Raw genomic sequence first — 13,288 nt, forward strand, 5'->3', positions numbered from 1 at the left:
CTTATGTAATCAACCTCTATTTTAGCGCTGGGCGCGGTGACTGGCACTGCGGTTTAAATCACCCACTATGGACACGGACATCACAATCTCCAGGTCTGGGGAATCTCACCATCCGTCATGCTTTTATTCATCAACATAGGAAGCACTCTGACTTCATATCAAAGTCTACAGAAGTTCTGCGAAAGAGCTTTCAAGTTACATGGGATCACAAATGTGCTAGGATGTGCTCGGCGCCAGAGACGTTCACTCCAGGGCGAGTCTCTACCTGTGAAATAAATACATTACTACAGATGACAAGCGAGGCTGTCTGGCTTACCCCGACGCTCTTAACCACCAGGTCATCGATTATGAGAGCATACCTCCGCGTTCTCTCTCCACTCTTGAGCCCCAGCTTCGCACTCCATTCTGCGTTTGCGTCTGAAAGCATTAGGATCTAAGGACAAAGATTTCAACCAAAGCATTCAAACGAGGAAACCTGAGCCAATACCTTGTCATCGACACCTTCGACTCTCCCCCAGCCAGACATCCTATACGGGCGTGCGTCAGCGAACACCCATATCAAGGTTCGCCATCCAGCTTACACCCAAGCATCATTGAACGCGACACAGGCAACCACATCGACACCTGAAAATGTGACGTCATTATTCGAAATTCTGATGCCGCTAAGATTAACAAACCTTTCTCTTTTATCGCGTCATAACCCTTTACAAATCCAGGTAAGTGCGAGACATGGCAAGTTGGCTAAACCCATCAGTGATATCGAAGGTTGACGCGGAATCACAATCAGTTGGGGTTTCGGCTCCGAAGCGCGCATCGTCGCGATACGTACAGTAAAGGCACCTGGAACGGAAAAGAGGACGACCTTCTTCCCTTTCCAGTCATCAGTAGATAGTTTGACGGCTTTTTGGATGCAGAACAATGAGAGCGTGAATGAGTCAGTAAGTTGACGGAGCAGTCAGTCGCGTACAGGGGGTACACTCACGCACGCCACAGGCACGCTACAAGGAACAGTCGGTGATGCACACATTATCCGTCAGTATCTATTTCATTTCCTGGGTTTTTGACGGGACCAAAGTGTCGGCGCTTACCCCATCGGCAAGTTCTGGGCTGTATGGCACGTAGGAGAACGTTCCGTTGGGGATCGTATCTCCCGCTTTGATAGTGACTTGCTATAGTGCCGATGTTCAGGAGCGCCCATTTATCCAAAATATACGCACACCTCTTCTTGTGTAGTAGCCATAGTAGTACTAGTAGTGATAAGGAAGCGCGTGCTTCGGACATCGGAACCAAATCGGGCAATCCTTCAGCTGATTTTTTAGCTGCTCTTCCGGACGAGGTTGACGATGTTCTATCTCATCGGCCTTGGTCTCCACGATGAGAAAGACATCACTGTGCGGGGACTGGAGGTATATTTCCACCCAGCAGTTCGCTTGTGGTCTCTTAACTTCACATCACATCAGATCGTGAGGGCCGCCGCACGCGTTTATTTGGAATCATACACTAGTATACTCATGGTTGACAAGGATCGACTGGTAGGTGACGTGCTATCTCATGTCACTTCTCCGGAGACCCAGATCGGGACAGTTTCTAGGAAGCATTCTATGGCCGAGAAGTAATCGTCGCAGATCGCGATATGGTCGAAACTAATTCCGACAAAATACTATCTGACGCTGGGGAAGGGGACGTTGCGCTTCTGGTAGTAGGGGACCCTTTTGGCGCAACTACTCACACCGACATCCTTCTGCGAGCACGCGATCTGGACATTCCGACTCATATAGTTCACAATGCGAGCATTATGAGTGCAATAGGTGCCAGCGGACTGCAGCTATATAACTTTGGGCAAGCGGTTTCGATACCGTTCTGGACAGAAAAGTGGAAACCCGATAGTTGGTTAGAGAAAATACTCGAAAATGCTCGGATCGGACTGCATACACTGGTTTTACTGGACATTAAGGTAAAGGAGCAAAGCGAGGAAAATTTAGCAAGGTGAGAATTCCTTTGGAAATCGAACGTGTTATGCTAATTTTTTTGCGTTAGGGGCCGTAAGATATTCGAACCGCCCCGTTATATGTCTCCTGCTGTTGCACTTGAACAAATATTGGAGGCCGTATCAAACTCGCCATTGGTCTCCCAGACAAAGGGATTCGAGTCTCAACAATCTTATCACAAAGGACCCCCAAAAGTCCTCTCGCCATCGCATACTCTAGCTCTTACGCTTTCTAGAGTAGGCACCCCTCATCAAGGCATCAAAGCAGGGACGCTTTCCGATCTGGAAAAACTTTGCGAGGAAGACTTCGGACCGCCTTTGCATTCACTTGTCATTGTTGGGAGTCGACTGCACCCGGTAGAGGTTCGGTATGCAGGGAAGTGGGCCATCGAAGGAGGTAGTTGGGAACGGGTAGCAAGAGAAGTATACGGGGTGATCGACGAGTGAAGGAAAAAAGAAAAGAAAGGAAGCCTGCGCTGATTAGCTTAGGAGTACCATGTTTACAATATTACAATATCATTCGGACAACTCCGCTATTATATAAGTCAGGTTAATCGGACCCGTGACATCCTGACATCACTGCCAGTGCTTCTATCTAGAGGCTGTTTCGTGCTCAAACTCTGTTCTACTTCGGCTTCACTTTACACCTGTTGGGATTTTGCAATAGATGTCTACCGGCGCGACGGCACAGGCAGGTTTTTCGGGGCGTCATCAATGCTTGATATACTAACATATTGTCATGGAATCAATTATTCATCTCTACTCCCAGGATTCCGCTTGGAAGGACAAGGAACGTGGTGACGAGAACCGCTGGGCTCACGAGCGGGTACGCGTGTTGCTAATATTGCGAACTGTGATTATATTATAATGGAAATATAAACAGGAACAACAGCAACTAGCAGAGCTCAGAGCTAGATCGGGGGCCGAAAACGAAGTCCTCAAAGAAAGCACCGAGACGGTTAAAAGAAGGGAGGAGATCGAAGGGGGATACGGAGGGCAAGAGGACCTCGAAGATCGGTATGCTACCACGAGTGGGGAGCACTAGTACCTCACTTCTCGGCCAACGGATTCAACTGTATACTATTTGTACAAAGCTCAACACGCGTTCACGCAGCACCTATTCTTGGGTGTGCAACGTGCGGCGATCCAAACCACCCCGGTTACCGGGTACATTCCGATTCGAGCATGTATTGGCGTAATGACCATATTGACTGCACTAAAGAAGTTCGACCATTACTTAGCCTTTGGAAATGATTCCTAGAAAGTGAACCAGAACAAACCTTGAAGCATAGAACTTCGTCCAAATTCCTCCGCATCGGGGTGCCGTCTGGACCTAACGGTCTATTTTGAGGATCATTAACTACCACACCCGTTGGAATGCCAGGCCCGCCGAAACTTTGCACCTGTCCCTGCCCTTCATTCTGCATACGCAGGTACGAAGCAGGTGGTGGGCCTAGATCTCGATTCGAAGGTGGTGGTGGTGGCAGATACTCTTCTTCTTTCGGTAGACGGGGCTTGGGGCTTGGAGAAGGAAGTGTCAGACTGTGATAACACGAACGATACTAATACGTTGCTCACTGAGTTTGATCACATTTGGGTCCTAGTGGGCAAAAGCCATTGAGGTATCGTTGGCACGCAATCCGTCGGACATGTTTCCGCGGACACGTTGGTCCAAGTTCGCAAAACCCACGTTTGTAGTCCGGGCACTCAACTTTCCGTTCCTTCGGGTGGTTGTACAAGCATTCATCACCGGATGCGCAATAACCATACGTGGCAAACCACCAACATTCAGGCATTCGACGTAAATTATACTCGTGCAAGAATTCACATGTATCACCCTTCTTACACAGGCCTCGAAGCCAATGTTTGCACACCTGAGATGTTCGGGTCGAAAACATATTGTCAGGTTCCATAGGAGCCGGAAATGGATTAGCCGCTTACTGTCGATAGTCGTTCACGCTCCCGAAAACTAGTGGGAGGAGGGGGCGGAGGCTGGAAATTCAGTGCAGATGGCGTGGTGTGCCTTAATGGACACTGGGAAGCTCCCAGTGGGCAGCCACCAGGCGTAAGATTTGCTTGACAAATCTGATCATCTGGCAAGAGAACATATTAGAAACCGAGAACAACATCTCAAAACTTCAACACTAACCTTTGTCAAGCTTGAGATTGAGCTCTTTCTTGATGTGATCCTCAACCGCAAAGTTGACCTGGTGAAAGTCTGCAGCGATAACATCAAGGAGCTCTGGCGGTATCGAACGTGGCGCAGCAGACTTTATTGGGCGAGAACTAGATACAGTAGATGCCATATCTGCGTTTTTGATAATTACTGGCTCCGCCAACAAGCTGGACTCTGTGAACGATTTAGGTGATTGATGTCAGCACTTGGAAGGCTGGAAAATCGCGAAAGAGGTTTCTCACGATCAAGTGACATGACCAATTGCACCGCACAATTTTCATCTCAAGGCCCCAGAAATCCCCCGCCGAAAATTTGTTGGTAGCCATCAAGGCTTTTACATTCGGTGGCCCTGAGGCTCTCTGCACTCTAATGCATGGCGAGTGCGTTGCACCAAGCCTAGTGCCATGCCCACTGCCGAGGGTCATTAATCAGCTCGTTCTCAGTCATAGGACCAATTTTAGCTCATACCCTTGCAGAACCGTAATCGATTGCGATGGAGTCAAATCAGTTCCTGCCCAGCCCTTCCGTTGGAGCGACACCCGGGTCCGCTCCCCGTCGCCCAGGCCCAACGCCGCTTCAGCGGGACAATCCTTCTGAAGTCCCTGGAAGCGATATATACCGTGGTTCACTCCCCCAACTCCCAGAAGCGCTTCACCCGATGGTACGCGTCCGTTCGCCTGGCACAGCCTCGAGCGGGCATTCGTCCTCGTCCTCGACATCATCCGCGTCCACCAGATTGGTGGCAAGAGCCATCGCCGCCGTTGTGGAGCTCGCGATCTCTCGTTGGGCCCGATCATCTGACTCCACGTCTAGCTCATCCTCTACCACTTCTTCTACTCCCTCAGCCACCACGCGGAGGCCTCCTAGACGACGTCGTCGTTCCAGCACCGTTGCTTCTACCGTTAACATCGATCCAACACAGCGCGCACTCGCACGCCAAGCCCTTGAGAACGCTCGACGGATCCCACGAGAATTCAGCCTCCTTCTACCAACTGCTTCCGGAGTACCGTCTCAGGATGTTCCTGGTGGCCATTCGGCGCCTCAGGAAGGCTCTGCTTCTCGGCTGATTCAAACGACTTCGCTGCCCCTTATCTTGTCCAGTGTCGAGCAGGCTCTCCGTGACGCTGATAGACTTCACCGTGAACAACACAAGTCCCTTCGACCGAATTCTCGCTTCCATCGTGCCAAGCCCATACGTGCAAACATCATGTCAACAGCCACTCTGGGCTCTCCGGTCCACAACGCCGAAACTCCCCGTGCACCTTCCCCTCAATACGAGGGCAAGGCATCTGAAGGTGGGATTACGCTGGAAGTTGGTTCACGAGGCCCAACGCCTCCTGTAACCGTGGCCCCAACTACGGCGGTGCTATCTGGCTCAACGGATCCAGCGAAGAGTGTGGGACGTAATGCTCAAAAACCCTTGTCGAAACACCACCATTCTAAGCCACTCATTCGTGCGAGCATGGGGACGGATAACCTGTTGAGCACGAATCGAGGCATTCGAAAAATTGCCGTGCAGGCTACCAATGGGAATCGTTCCGGTGGCACTCCACATGTACAACCAGAAGATGACTCAACTATTTTAAGTAATTTATGGCAGAAAGCATGGTGGCTCGATGTGGCCTCTCCTACTTGGGAGGATATGCGTATGCTTGGCACAGTATGTCACTCCCTGGACTTTGGAATTCGTCCTGATCTTCCATTCGGCAGCTGCTTCATCTGCACCCACTTACATTAGAGGATATTTTGCACCAAGATCCTCGAGAAAAAGTAGAGATCTTCCCTCGCTTGGGTTATTATTTCGTCGTTATTCGTTCCGTGGATTTGAATAAGTATCTGGCTGAGAGGGATCGTGAACAGTTACCAGGAGATGATGGACAATCTCAAAACGAGGAGGAAACCCTTAATGTGACGAATGTTTATATCACTGTCTTTAGAGAAGGAATTTGTTCGGTGAGTAGATCAAGTCATATATGCTGACAATCTCACTCTTGAGTATCTCGCCAGTTCCATTTTTCGGATTTGTCGGAACATGTCAATAGAGTTAGGAATAAATTTTTACAGATGAATAACGATACCACAGTCATGACATCAGGTGCATTTACCGATTACATTCCTTTGTATGCTTGGGCATTACTGAGATGCAACCAATTCTGTAGACCATATCGCGCATGGCTTGATGGATTCCATTGTTGATGCTTTCATTCCTGTCATCAAGCGCATCGGCTCTGAGGTGGAAAATGTCGATAGGCTTGTCGCCGGAGTGCAAGATGAGGATCAAATGCTTCGTGACTGGCAAACTGCACTTCAACATGCCGAGGTTACACAACAAGTTGCAACTCCGCCTCGTGGGGTTGAGCCTGAAGCGATTGATGTCTTTCATCTTAACGAGAAAAGGAAAGAGTCACTTCCAACACCACCCACTTCTCAACCCCGTCATCGCACTTGGAATCGTGCATGGCGGCGTTCATCCTCACTAATGCAATATCTGTTTCGCCATATCAGCCGTTACTGCGCCTCTTTGGGGACCGCTTGTGCGCACAGGATCAAGAAACTTTGGCGGAGGCTTGTCTCTGCACGCATGACTGGTCGGCCAAAGTGGCGTGCTGTCAAGTTGGCAAGAGCAAAGACGCTCACAAGGATGTCTCAGACTAGGCGGACCGTGACATTACTCGCAAGGCTTCTTGCTCCCAAGAATGAGGCACTTGGAATACTGAGGAAAAGGCTGACGGGTGTCGCTGACTTAGGAGCGCACTTAGACGACGTCCAAGGTGAGCTTACTGACTGCTGAGTCAATGTCCGCGCAGGCTGACGAGTCACTAATACGCAGACCATCTCTTGACAATGCAACAGTCTTTGGTGTATTACGAAAGAGTGTTGGCCCACTCTCAGCCAACATACCTCTCGGGACTTCGAGTGAACCTTGCTCAGGCTACGAATCGAGCAGATTCGACGCTCTGGAAGCTTAGTGTTCTCCTAACGGCCATTTACTGCATGCAGGTAGTCATCGGTGCGTTTCCCTCCTGATTTTTGCTTGTATGGGTGATTGAACGACTGTTTAAACTAGGTATCTTCAGCATGAATGTTCATGTACCCCATAACCATCGTCCTAAAGATGACCCGTTGGGTGCACCAGTTGGACATTTCTATTTGTTTGGGGTCGTGCTCAGTGTGAATGTTCTGGCGGCAATTGGGGTGTTTTGCGCCACTTGGTGGTGGTGGAAGCAAGCGAAGCGCAAGAGAGGACGACGGCTGCTGTAGTTTGTTGCCTTTATGAGCTTGTCCGTCTGAGTCAGCTGCGTCCGATTTTTCCCGCAATATATTCCGTTATTCTCCTGTCGCTGCAGCTTCACAGAGCGCATTGGGCTCTCCGGGTCTAAGATCTTGCAAAGGAATGAAGAAAGTTGGACGTCGTCAAGAGTCCCTTTGGTGAATGGGGATGGTACCAGAACATGAAGAATGTAGGCAGCTCTCTATTGGAAGGTAGACGCATTCCGTCCTAGTTTCAACCTCGAAGAGGAGGATCAGGGCCCTGATAGGGACGACAGCCGCTGTTGATGTCTCTCACATGCCTTCTAATTTCTAACGTACGCCGTGGCCTCGATCCTCGCTCTGCATGGTCCACACATGACAGTACGTTGTCGCGCATGGACATTTATATCTTGAATGACTGTTATTTCCTTTCTTGTAGTCTTGCTACGTTGATGGACACGGTCGTGGATGGCTTAAAAGCCACTTCGCGCGATTTTCCTCTCCTCACATCTGGAACTGAGGTGAGATAACCTTTGCCTCTTTGGGATGTACTTTGTATGTATTTTCCTAGTGCTATACTTCTTATTCACCGCGATTGATGCGTCTTACATACTGTGTCTAACACTGGCAGGTGAATCTCTACTTTAGCAGGAGCCTACAGCGAATCCACAAACGTGGATTCGCCTCGCAACTGCATTTGATGTTGGAGAACACAACGATCGGTTCCGTCATCCGACTGTCAATAACATGGTTATTGACATTATTGACAGCGATGAACATTTCAGGTATTGGACGATGTTTTGGGGTTCAACTGATCCGGCGACGGAGATTTTGAATTGAATCGAAAATGAATTGAATTCATTTTTGTGCTCACCGGCAACTCCCGGATGCCGTGGGAATGAACTAATAGTCGTATTCGTGTGTAAAAAGAGAGGATTTTTTCACCCCCTCTCCCTTGTACGAGTCTGAGGTGAAATTTTTCCTTTATCATTTCAATAATTGCTCTATATAAATGTTACTCTGCATCACTCTGCACTGCAGAGTGACTCTTCCGTGGCAATATCAGTACATAAGATCTCGACGCTGAAATTAGTGTATGCCATGATCTTTCCTCTTTTATCCTTTACGTACATATGTCTGCTTACTCGCTCCTCTTCATTACTTTGTTATCTTCACTCTAGTATGTATGTATTTACGTATTGAACGCGCCATAGCCCTTTATATTTTAAGATTTGATACTTCGACTACCACATATCCATATCAATGGCATTTTGATCGGTCTACCTTCTGAGATTGCGCTAGGAGAAAGGGGTCGCCTTACATAAAGAAGCGTTTGTGTGTTGTACAAATGTGACAAGTTGCATGTTCAAGCGTGACGCAACATTTTTTTTTCCCATTTCTTAGCAGTAGCTTTCGCGAATCGCGATACAGTCATTTACGCCGGCCCCGGTCCTTGCTCTCTAGCCGTTGTCCGGAAACCTTTCTTCGTCATGCAAGTTCCCACTCCAGGTGTGTAGGATCAGCTTGGCTAGCAGGGCCATATTTTTTTCGATTCGGCAGCGCGATGTCTTGCTGGAATTTGTCGTTTCAGGGCACTTCTCACTTCTCTCAGAGAGGTTTGCGGGAGGTCGGGGTTCATTACTCTGCGGACAAATCGGTATAGTATTTTTCGATCCCCCGTTATCAGTCTTTGTTTGAGTGATCGGTGCTGGTGATGCGACATTCTGCTTGTGGACCAACGATACCCCTAGGCAGATTACCAGCTGTTGAAATAACCACCTCAGCCTAACAGGGCGTATGGTGTAATGGCTGTGCACACTGTGTTCGCGATCCAGAAGACTGGAGTTCGATTCCCAGTATGTCCAACTTTTAGGTTTCCCTAAAAGACCACGTGCAAATTCCAACACCAGCCTCTATTCGATACCGCGCCATTCTTCGATGACCAGCACAAGGGGTGTTGTACCTATGACGACGTGCCGGCACGCATATCAGTTATTGGTATTGCTCCACGGGGCACCTGTTTTACTCGCTACAATGTTCCACGTGAGCAGTGCGTACCATGCGCTCTCCATCTACATATTACTTTTGTCTAATCTTTCTACACCGCTAGCTACTTATACCCCGCGCGCGGTTACAATGTCATGATATCTTGTCCCCCCTCACGTTCGACTCGCCGAGAGCCACATAACAAGCGGAAATGGGCCTGACGGCACACCCAATATCAGACCCAACTTACGGATATATTCCTTCCGCAGTCGCCCAAGGCCTCACCCAGCACACGCAAGCATACACGAAGTGTCACAGCAGCACTTCCCCATATCCTTGATTCTCCGGCTGGTGCTTCGGTTATTCTAAAGCCAGGATGACATCTGTCTTCTCCCCCGCTGTAATGGGCACTCCGAAGGGCCCTCCGATTGTCGACGTAAGCAGTTCCAAAGCATCGGAAGCTTCTCCCAGAAACCCTAGCATCTAAGAGTATTCTCTTCTCAGCTGTACCCGGAAAAGCAGGAAATTTTTTAATGAAATGGGGAAAAACAAATTCCCACGAATTGTGCAAGCAAGGCAACAAATTGTTCTCGCCTCAAAGTTGTGATCGCAAAGAAAACCTAGGCAGAAGGCTTGTTTCATCTCGCGAAGCCTTTCCTACTGGGGGGTGATGCTATTATAATAGCCAGTCGAGCGCGTACCCAGGCTCGTAATCGAGGACTGAGGGTATCACAAGCTGTGCTCTTATATAGCGCAGCGTTACTATTGGTCAAGCCCAAGCCGGCAATAAACTTTTGATCAATAAGGTTAAGGGTATTGGCGGTAATCGCATCATGGAAAGTAGAACCCATCACATAAAATATTAACGTTACCGTTGACTTTCCAAGAGATATCCCCGAAGCTCCAGAAATCCCCATTGTCGAGCTGGCGGGGGATTTGTCGTTAGCCATCAAGGCCTTTACATTCTTTGGCTCTGCGGTGCTCTGATTTATGGCGAGTGCGTTGCAAGCCTAGTGTCATACCCAGGGGAATCAATCAGCGCGTTCTCAACCAGAGGACTAATTCTAGCTCATACCCATAATGGAATCTAATCAGTCTCTGACTAGCCCTTTCGTTGGAGCGACACCCAGGTTTCCCCGTGTCCCTGGTCCGACGCCGCTTCAGCGAGCCAGTCCTTTTGAAAACCCTGAAAGCGATATATACCGTGGCTCAACCCCCCAACTCCCAGAGGCGCCCCGTCCGATCGTACGCGTTAGTTCACCTGACACAGCCTCGAGCAGGCATTCATCCCCTTCGACACCATTCGCGTCCATCAGATTAGTTGCAAGAGCCATCGCTGCCATAGTGGAGCTTGCAATCCCTCGCTGGGCTCGACCATCTGCCTCCACAACTAGCTCATCCTCTACCACTTCTTCCGCTCCCCCCGCCGCCACGTGGAAGTCTTCCAGACATCGCCGACGCCCCAACATCGTTACCTCTACTGTTAACACCGATTCAGCACAGCGCGCACTCGCTCGCCAAGCCCTTGAAAACGTTCGACGGATCCCACGGGAATTCAGTCTGCTTCTGCCAAATGCTTCCGAAGCCCGGTCTCAAAACATACCTTCTTCATTCCCTGGTGGCCGTCCAGTGCCCCAGCAAGACTCTACTTCTCGGCTGATTCAAACGACCTCGCTACCCCTTATTTTGTCCAGTATCGAGCGGGCTCTCCGTGATGCTAATAGACTTCGCCATGAGCAGCACAAGTCCCTTAGAATGAATTCTTGCCTCCATCGCGCCAAGCCTGCACCTGCAAATTTCCTACCGGCAGCTGTTGTGCACTCTCCCGCCGAATCTTCCCACGCACGATGTGGAGAGAAGGCATTTGAAGGCGGAACTACAACTACGTCGCCACGGGTCGGTTCACGAAGCTCAGTGCCCCCGGTAACCGTGGCCCTGACTAAGTCGATGTCGCCCGCGTCAATGGACTCAGTGCCCGAGATGAAGAACAAAGGAGGTCACGCTGAAAAGCCCTCGTCGAAACATCATCATTCTAGGCCCCTCATGAGTGCGGGCATCGGGACGGGTAATTTTTCGAACACGAATCTGGGCACTCGAAAACCTACCACGCAGGCTACTACAGGGAATCGCTCCAGCGGCACTCCACCAGAAGTTGACTCGACTATTTTGGGTAATTTATGGCAGAAAGCGTGGTGGCTCGATGTGGCCTCTCCTACTTGGGAAGATATGCGTATGCTTGGCACGGTACGTTGACTTACGTGAAGAATCCCGGCCGTCGTAGTGACCTTCCATTCTGCAGCTGCTTCATCTGCACCCACGTACATTAGAAGATATTTTGCAGCAAAACCCACGGGAAAAAGTGGAGATCTTCCCTCGCTTGGGTTATTATTTCGTTGTTATTCGTTCCGTGGATTTGAATAATTATCTAGCTGAGAGGGATCGTGAACAATTAGGGGATGATGGACGACCTCAAAACGAGGAGGATATCCCTAATGTGACAAACGTTTATATCACTGTCTTTAGAGAAGGAATTTGTTCGGTGAGTAGACCAAGTCATATGCACCGACGTTCTCACTAATGAGCATCTCGCCAGTTCCATTTTTCGGATTTGTCGGAACATGTCAATAGAGTTAGGAACAAAATTTTACAGATGAATAACGACACCACAATCATGACATCAGGTGCATTTACCAATAACATCCCTTTGTATGCTCAAGATGCAACCAATTCTATAGACCACATCACGCATGGCTTGATGGATTCCATTGTTGATGCTTACATCCCTGTCATCAAGCGCATCGGTCATGAGGTGGAAAATGTCGATAGGCTTGTTACCGGAATGCAAGATGAGGATCTAGTACTCCGTGACTGGGAAACTACACTTCAGCACGCCGAAGCTGCCCGGCAACGTGAGGTCGAGCCTGAAGCGATTGAGGTCATTGTTGATCTCAACGAGAAAAGGAAGGAGTCACTCCCGATATCGCCCACTTCTCAACCCCGTCGTAGCGCTTGGAATCATACATACCAGCGTTCATGCTCGACACTGCAATATCTGTTTCGCCCTATCAGCTGTTACCTCTCGTCCTGCGGGTCCGCCTGTGTGCACAGGACCAAGAAACTTTGGCTGAGGCTTATCTGCCCACGCCTGACTGGTCAGGCAAAGTGGCGTGCTGTCAAGTTTGCGAGAACACAAACTCTCATAAGGATGTCTCGGACTAGGCGGACCGTGACGTTGCTCATAAGGCTCCTCGCCCCGAAGAACGAGGTACTTGGGATACTGCGGGATAGATTGACGGGTGTCGCAGACTTAGGAGCGCACTTAGATGACGTCCAGGGTGAGCTTACTGACTAGCGAGTCGATGTCCAGGCAGGCTGATGGACCACTAATACGCAGACCATCTCTTGACAATGCAACAGTCTTTGGCGCATTACGAAAGAGTATTGGCTCACTCTCAGCCAACATACCTCTCGGGACTTGGAGTGAACCTCGCTCACGCTACGAATCGAGCAGATTCAATGCTCTTGAAGCGCAGTGCTGTCCACACGGCAGATCACTGCATGCAAGTGGCTACCGGTGCGTTTCCCTGCTAAATTTTGCGTGTGTGAGTGACTGAACGACGGTTTCAACTAGGTATCTTCAGCATGAACATTAATCTCCCGTTGAGTACACCGGATGGACGTTTCTATTTGTTTGGGGCTGTTTTCGGTGTGAATGTTCTGGTAGTAATTGGGGTTTTGTGTGCCATTTGGTGGTGGTGGAACCAAGCGAAGCGCAAGAGGCTGCTGTAGTTATCGTTACCTGTCCGTCCGGTGTTCGACTTATCCCTTGTTATTTCCTGTTGCTGCAGCTCCCTGGGTGTGCATTGGTGGACTCTCCAGGGTCCGAG

General features: G+C 49.6%; 6 protein-coding genes and 1 non-coding gene across 7 annotated transcripts; 5 read left to right on the plus strand and 2 right to left on the minus strand.

Annotated features, from left to right (window-relative positions):
- Positions 1-205: 205 nt before the first annotated feature.
- Positions 206-1,613, minus strand: EI90DRAFT_3281930 (Redoxin; the record flags this gene model as incomplete). Its single annotated transcript, XM_039066863.1, has 9 exons — positions 1,220-1,613; positions 1,089-1,169; positions 983-998; positions 830-900; positions 678-741; positions 582-624; positions 488-527; positions 317-433; positions 206-265 (listed from the first exon to the last, which is right to left on the minus strand). The coding sequence occupies exons 1-9, from the start codon at positions 1,238-1,240 to the stop codon at positions 206-208; spliced, it is 513 nt and encodes a 170-aa protein (XP_038911872.1). The 5' UTR covers positions 1,241-1,613.
- Positions 1,461-2,793, plus strand: EI90DRAFT_3074258 (tetrapyrrole methylase). The gene is made up of 4 exons (XM_039061493.1): positions 1,461-1,532; positions 1,585-1,986; positions 2,038-2,618; positions 2,754-2,793. The coding sequence occupies exons 2-3, from the start codon at positions 1,634-1,636 to the stop codon at positions 2,432-2,434; spliced, it is 750 nt and encodes a 249-aa protein (XP_038911873.1). The 5' UTR covers positions 1,461-1,532; positions 1,585-1,633; the 3' UTR covers positions 2,435-2,618; positions 2,754-2,793.
- On the minus strand, positions 2,615-4,390 carry EI90DRAFT_3000268 (uncharacterized protein). The gene is made up of 5 exons (XM_039056310.1): positions 4,137-4,390; positions 3,929-4,080; positions 3,566-3,861; positions 3,268-3,508; positions 2,615-3,203 (listed from the first exon to the last, which is right to left on the minus strand). The coding sequence occupies exons 1-5, from the start codon at positions 4,291-4,293 to the stop codon at positions 3,105-3,107; spliced, it is 945 nt and encodes a 314-aa protein (XP_038911874.1). The 5' UTR covers positions 4,294-4,390; the 3' UTR covers positions 2,615-3,104.
- Positions 2,727-3,032, plus strand: EI90DRAFT_2933711 (uncharacterized protein; the record flags this gene model as incomplete). Its single annotated transcript, XM_039055099.1, has 2 exons — positions 2,727-2,813; positions 2,871-3,032. The coding sequence occupies 2 exons, from the start codon at positions 2,727-2,729 to the stop codon at positions 3,030-3,032; spliced, it is 249 nt and encodes an 82-aa protein (XP_038911875.1).
- Positions 4,391-5,625: 1,235 nt separating the features above from the next.
- On the plus strand, positions 5,626-7,424 carry EI90DRAFT_2933583 (uncharacterized protein; the record flags this gene model as incomplete). Its single annotated transcript, XM_039055096.1, has 6 exons — positions 5,626-5,823; positions 5,874-6,116; positions 6,171-6,258; positions 6,323-6,934; positions 6,994-7,173; positions 7,231-7,424. 6 exons carry the CDS (start codon positions 5,626-5,628, stop codon positions 7,422-7,424), a joined length of 1,515 nt encoding a protein of 504 aa, XP_038911876.1.
- Positions 7,425-9,206: 1,782 nt separating this feature from the next.
- On the plus strand, positions 9,207-9,280 carry EI90DRAFT_t200. Its single transcript has one exon. It is a non-coding gene; the product is annotated as a tRNA-Ala (tRNA).
- An 823-nt stretch (positions 9,281-10,103) lies between these two features.
- On the plus strand, positions 10,104-13,024 carry EI90DRAFT_2217071 (uncharacterized protein). Its single transcript, XM_039052702.1, has 5 exons — positions 10,104-11,645; positions 11,701-11,940; positions 11,995-12,082; positions 12,137-12,736; positions 12,796-13,024. Exons 1-5 carry the CDS (start codon positions 10,482-10,484, stop codon positions 12,990-12,992), a joined length of 2,289 nt encoding a protein of 762 aa, XP_038911877.1. The 5' UTR covers positions 10,104-10,481; the 3' UTR covers positions 12,993-13,024.
- Positions 13,025-13,288: the final 264 nt, after the last annotated feature.

The sequence above is a fragment of the Cantharellus anzutake genome (assembly GCF_015039405.1).
Source record: "Cantharellus anzutake strain C23 chromosome Unknown EI90scaffold_57, whole genome shotgun sequence".
In the NCBI taxonomy this organism is placed as follows: domain Eukaryota; kingdom Fungi; phylum Basidiomycota; class Agaricomycetes; order Cantharellales; family Hydnaceae; genus Cantharellus; species Cantharellus anzutake.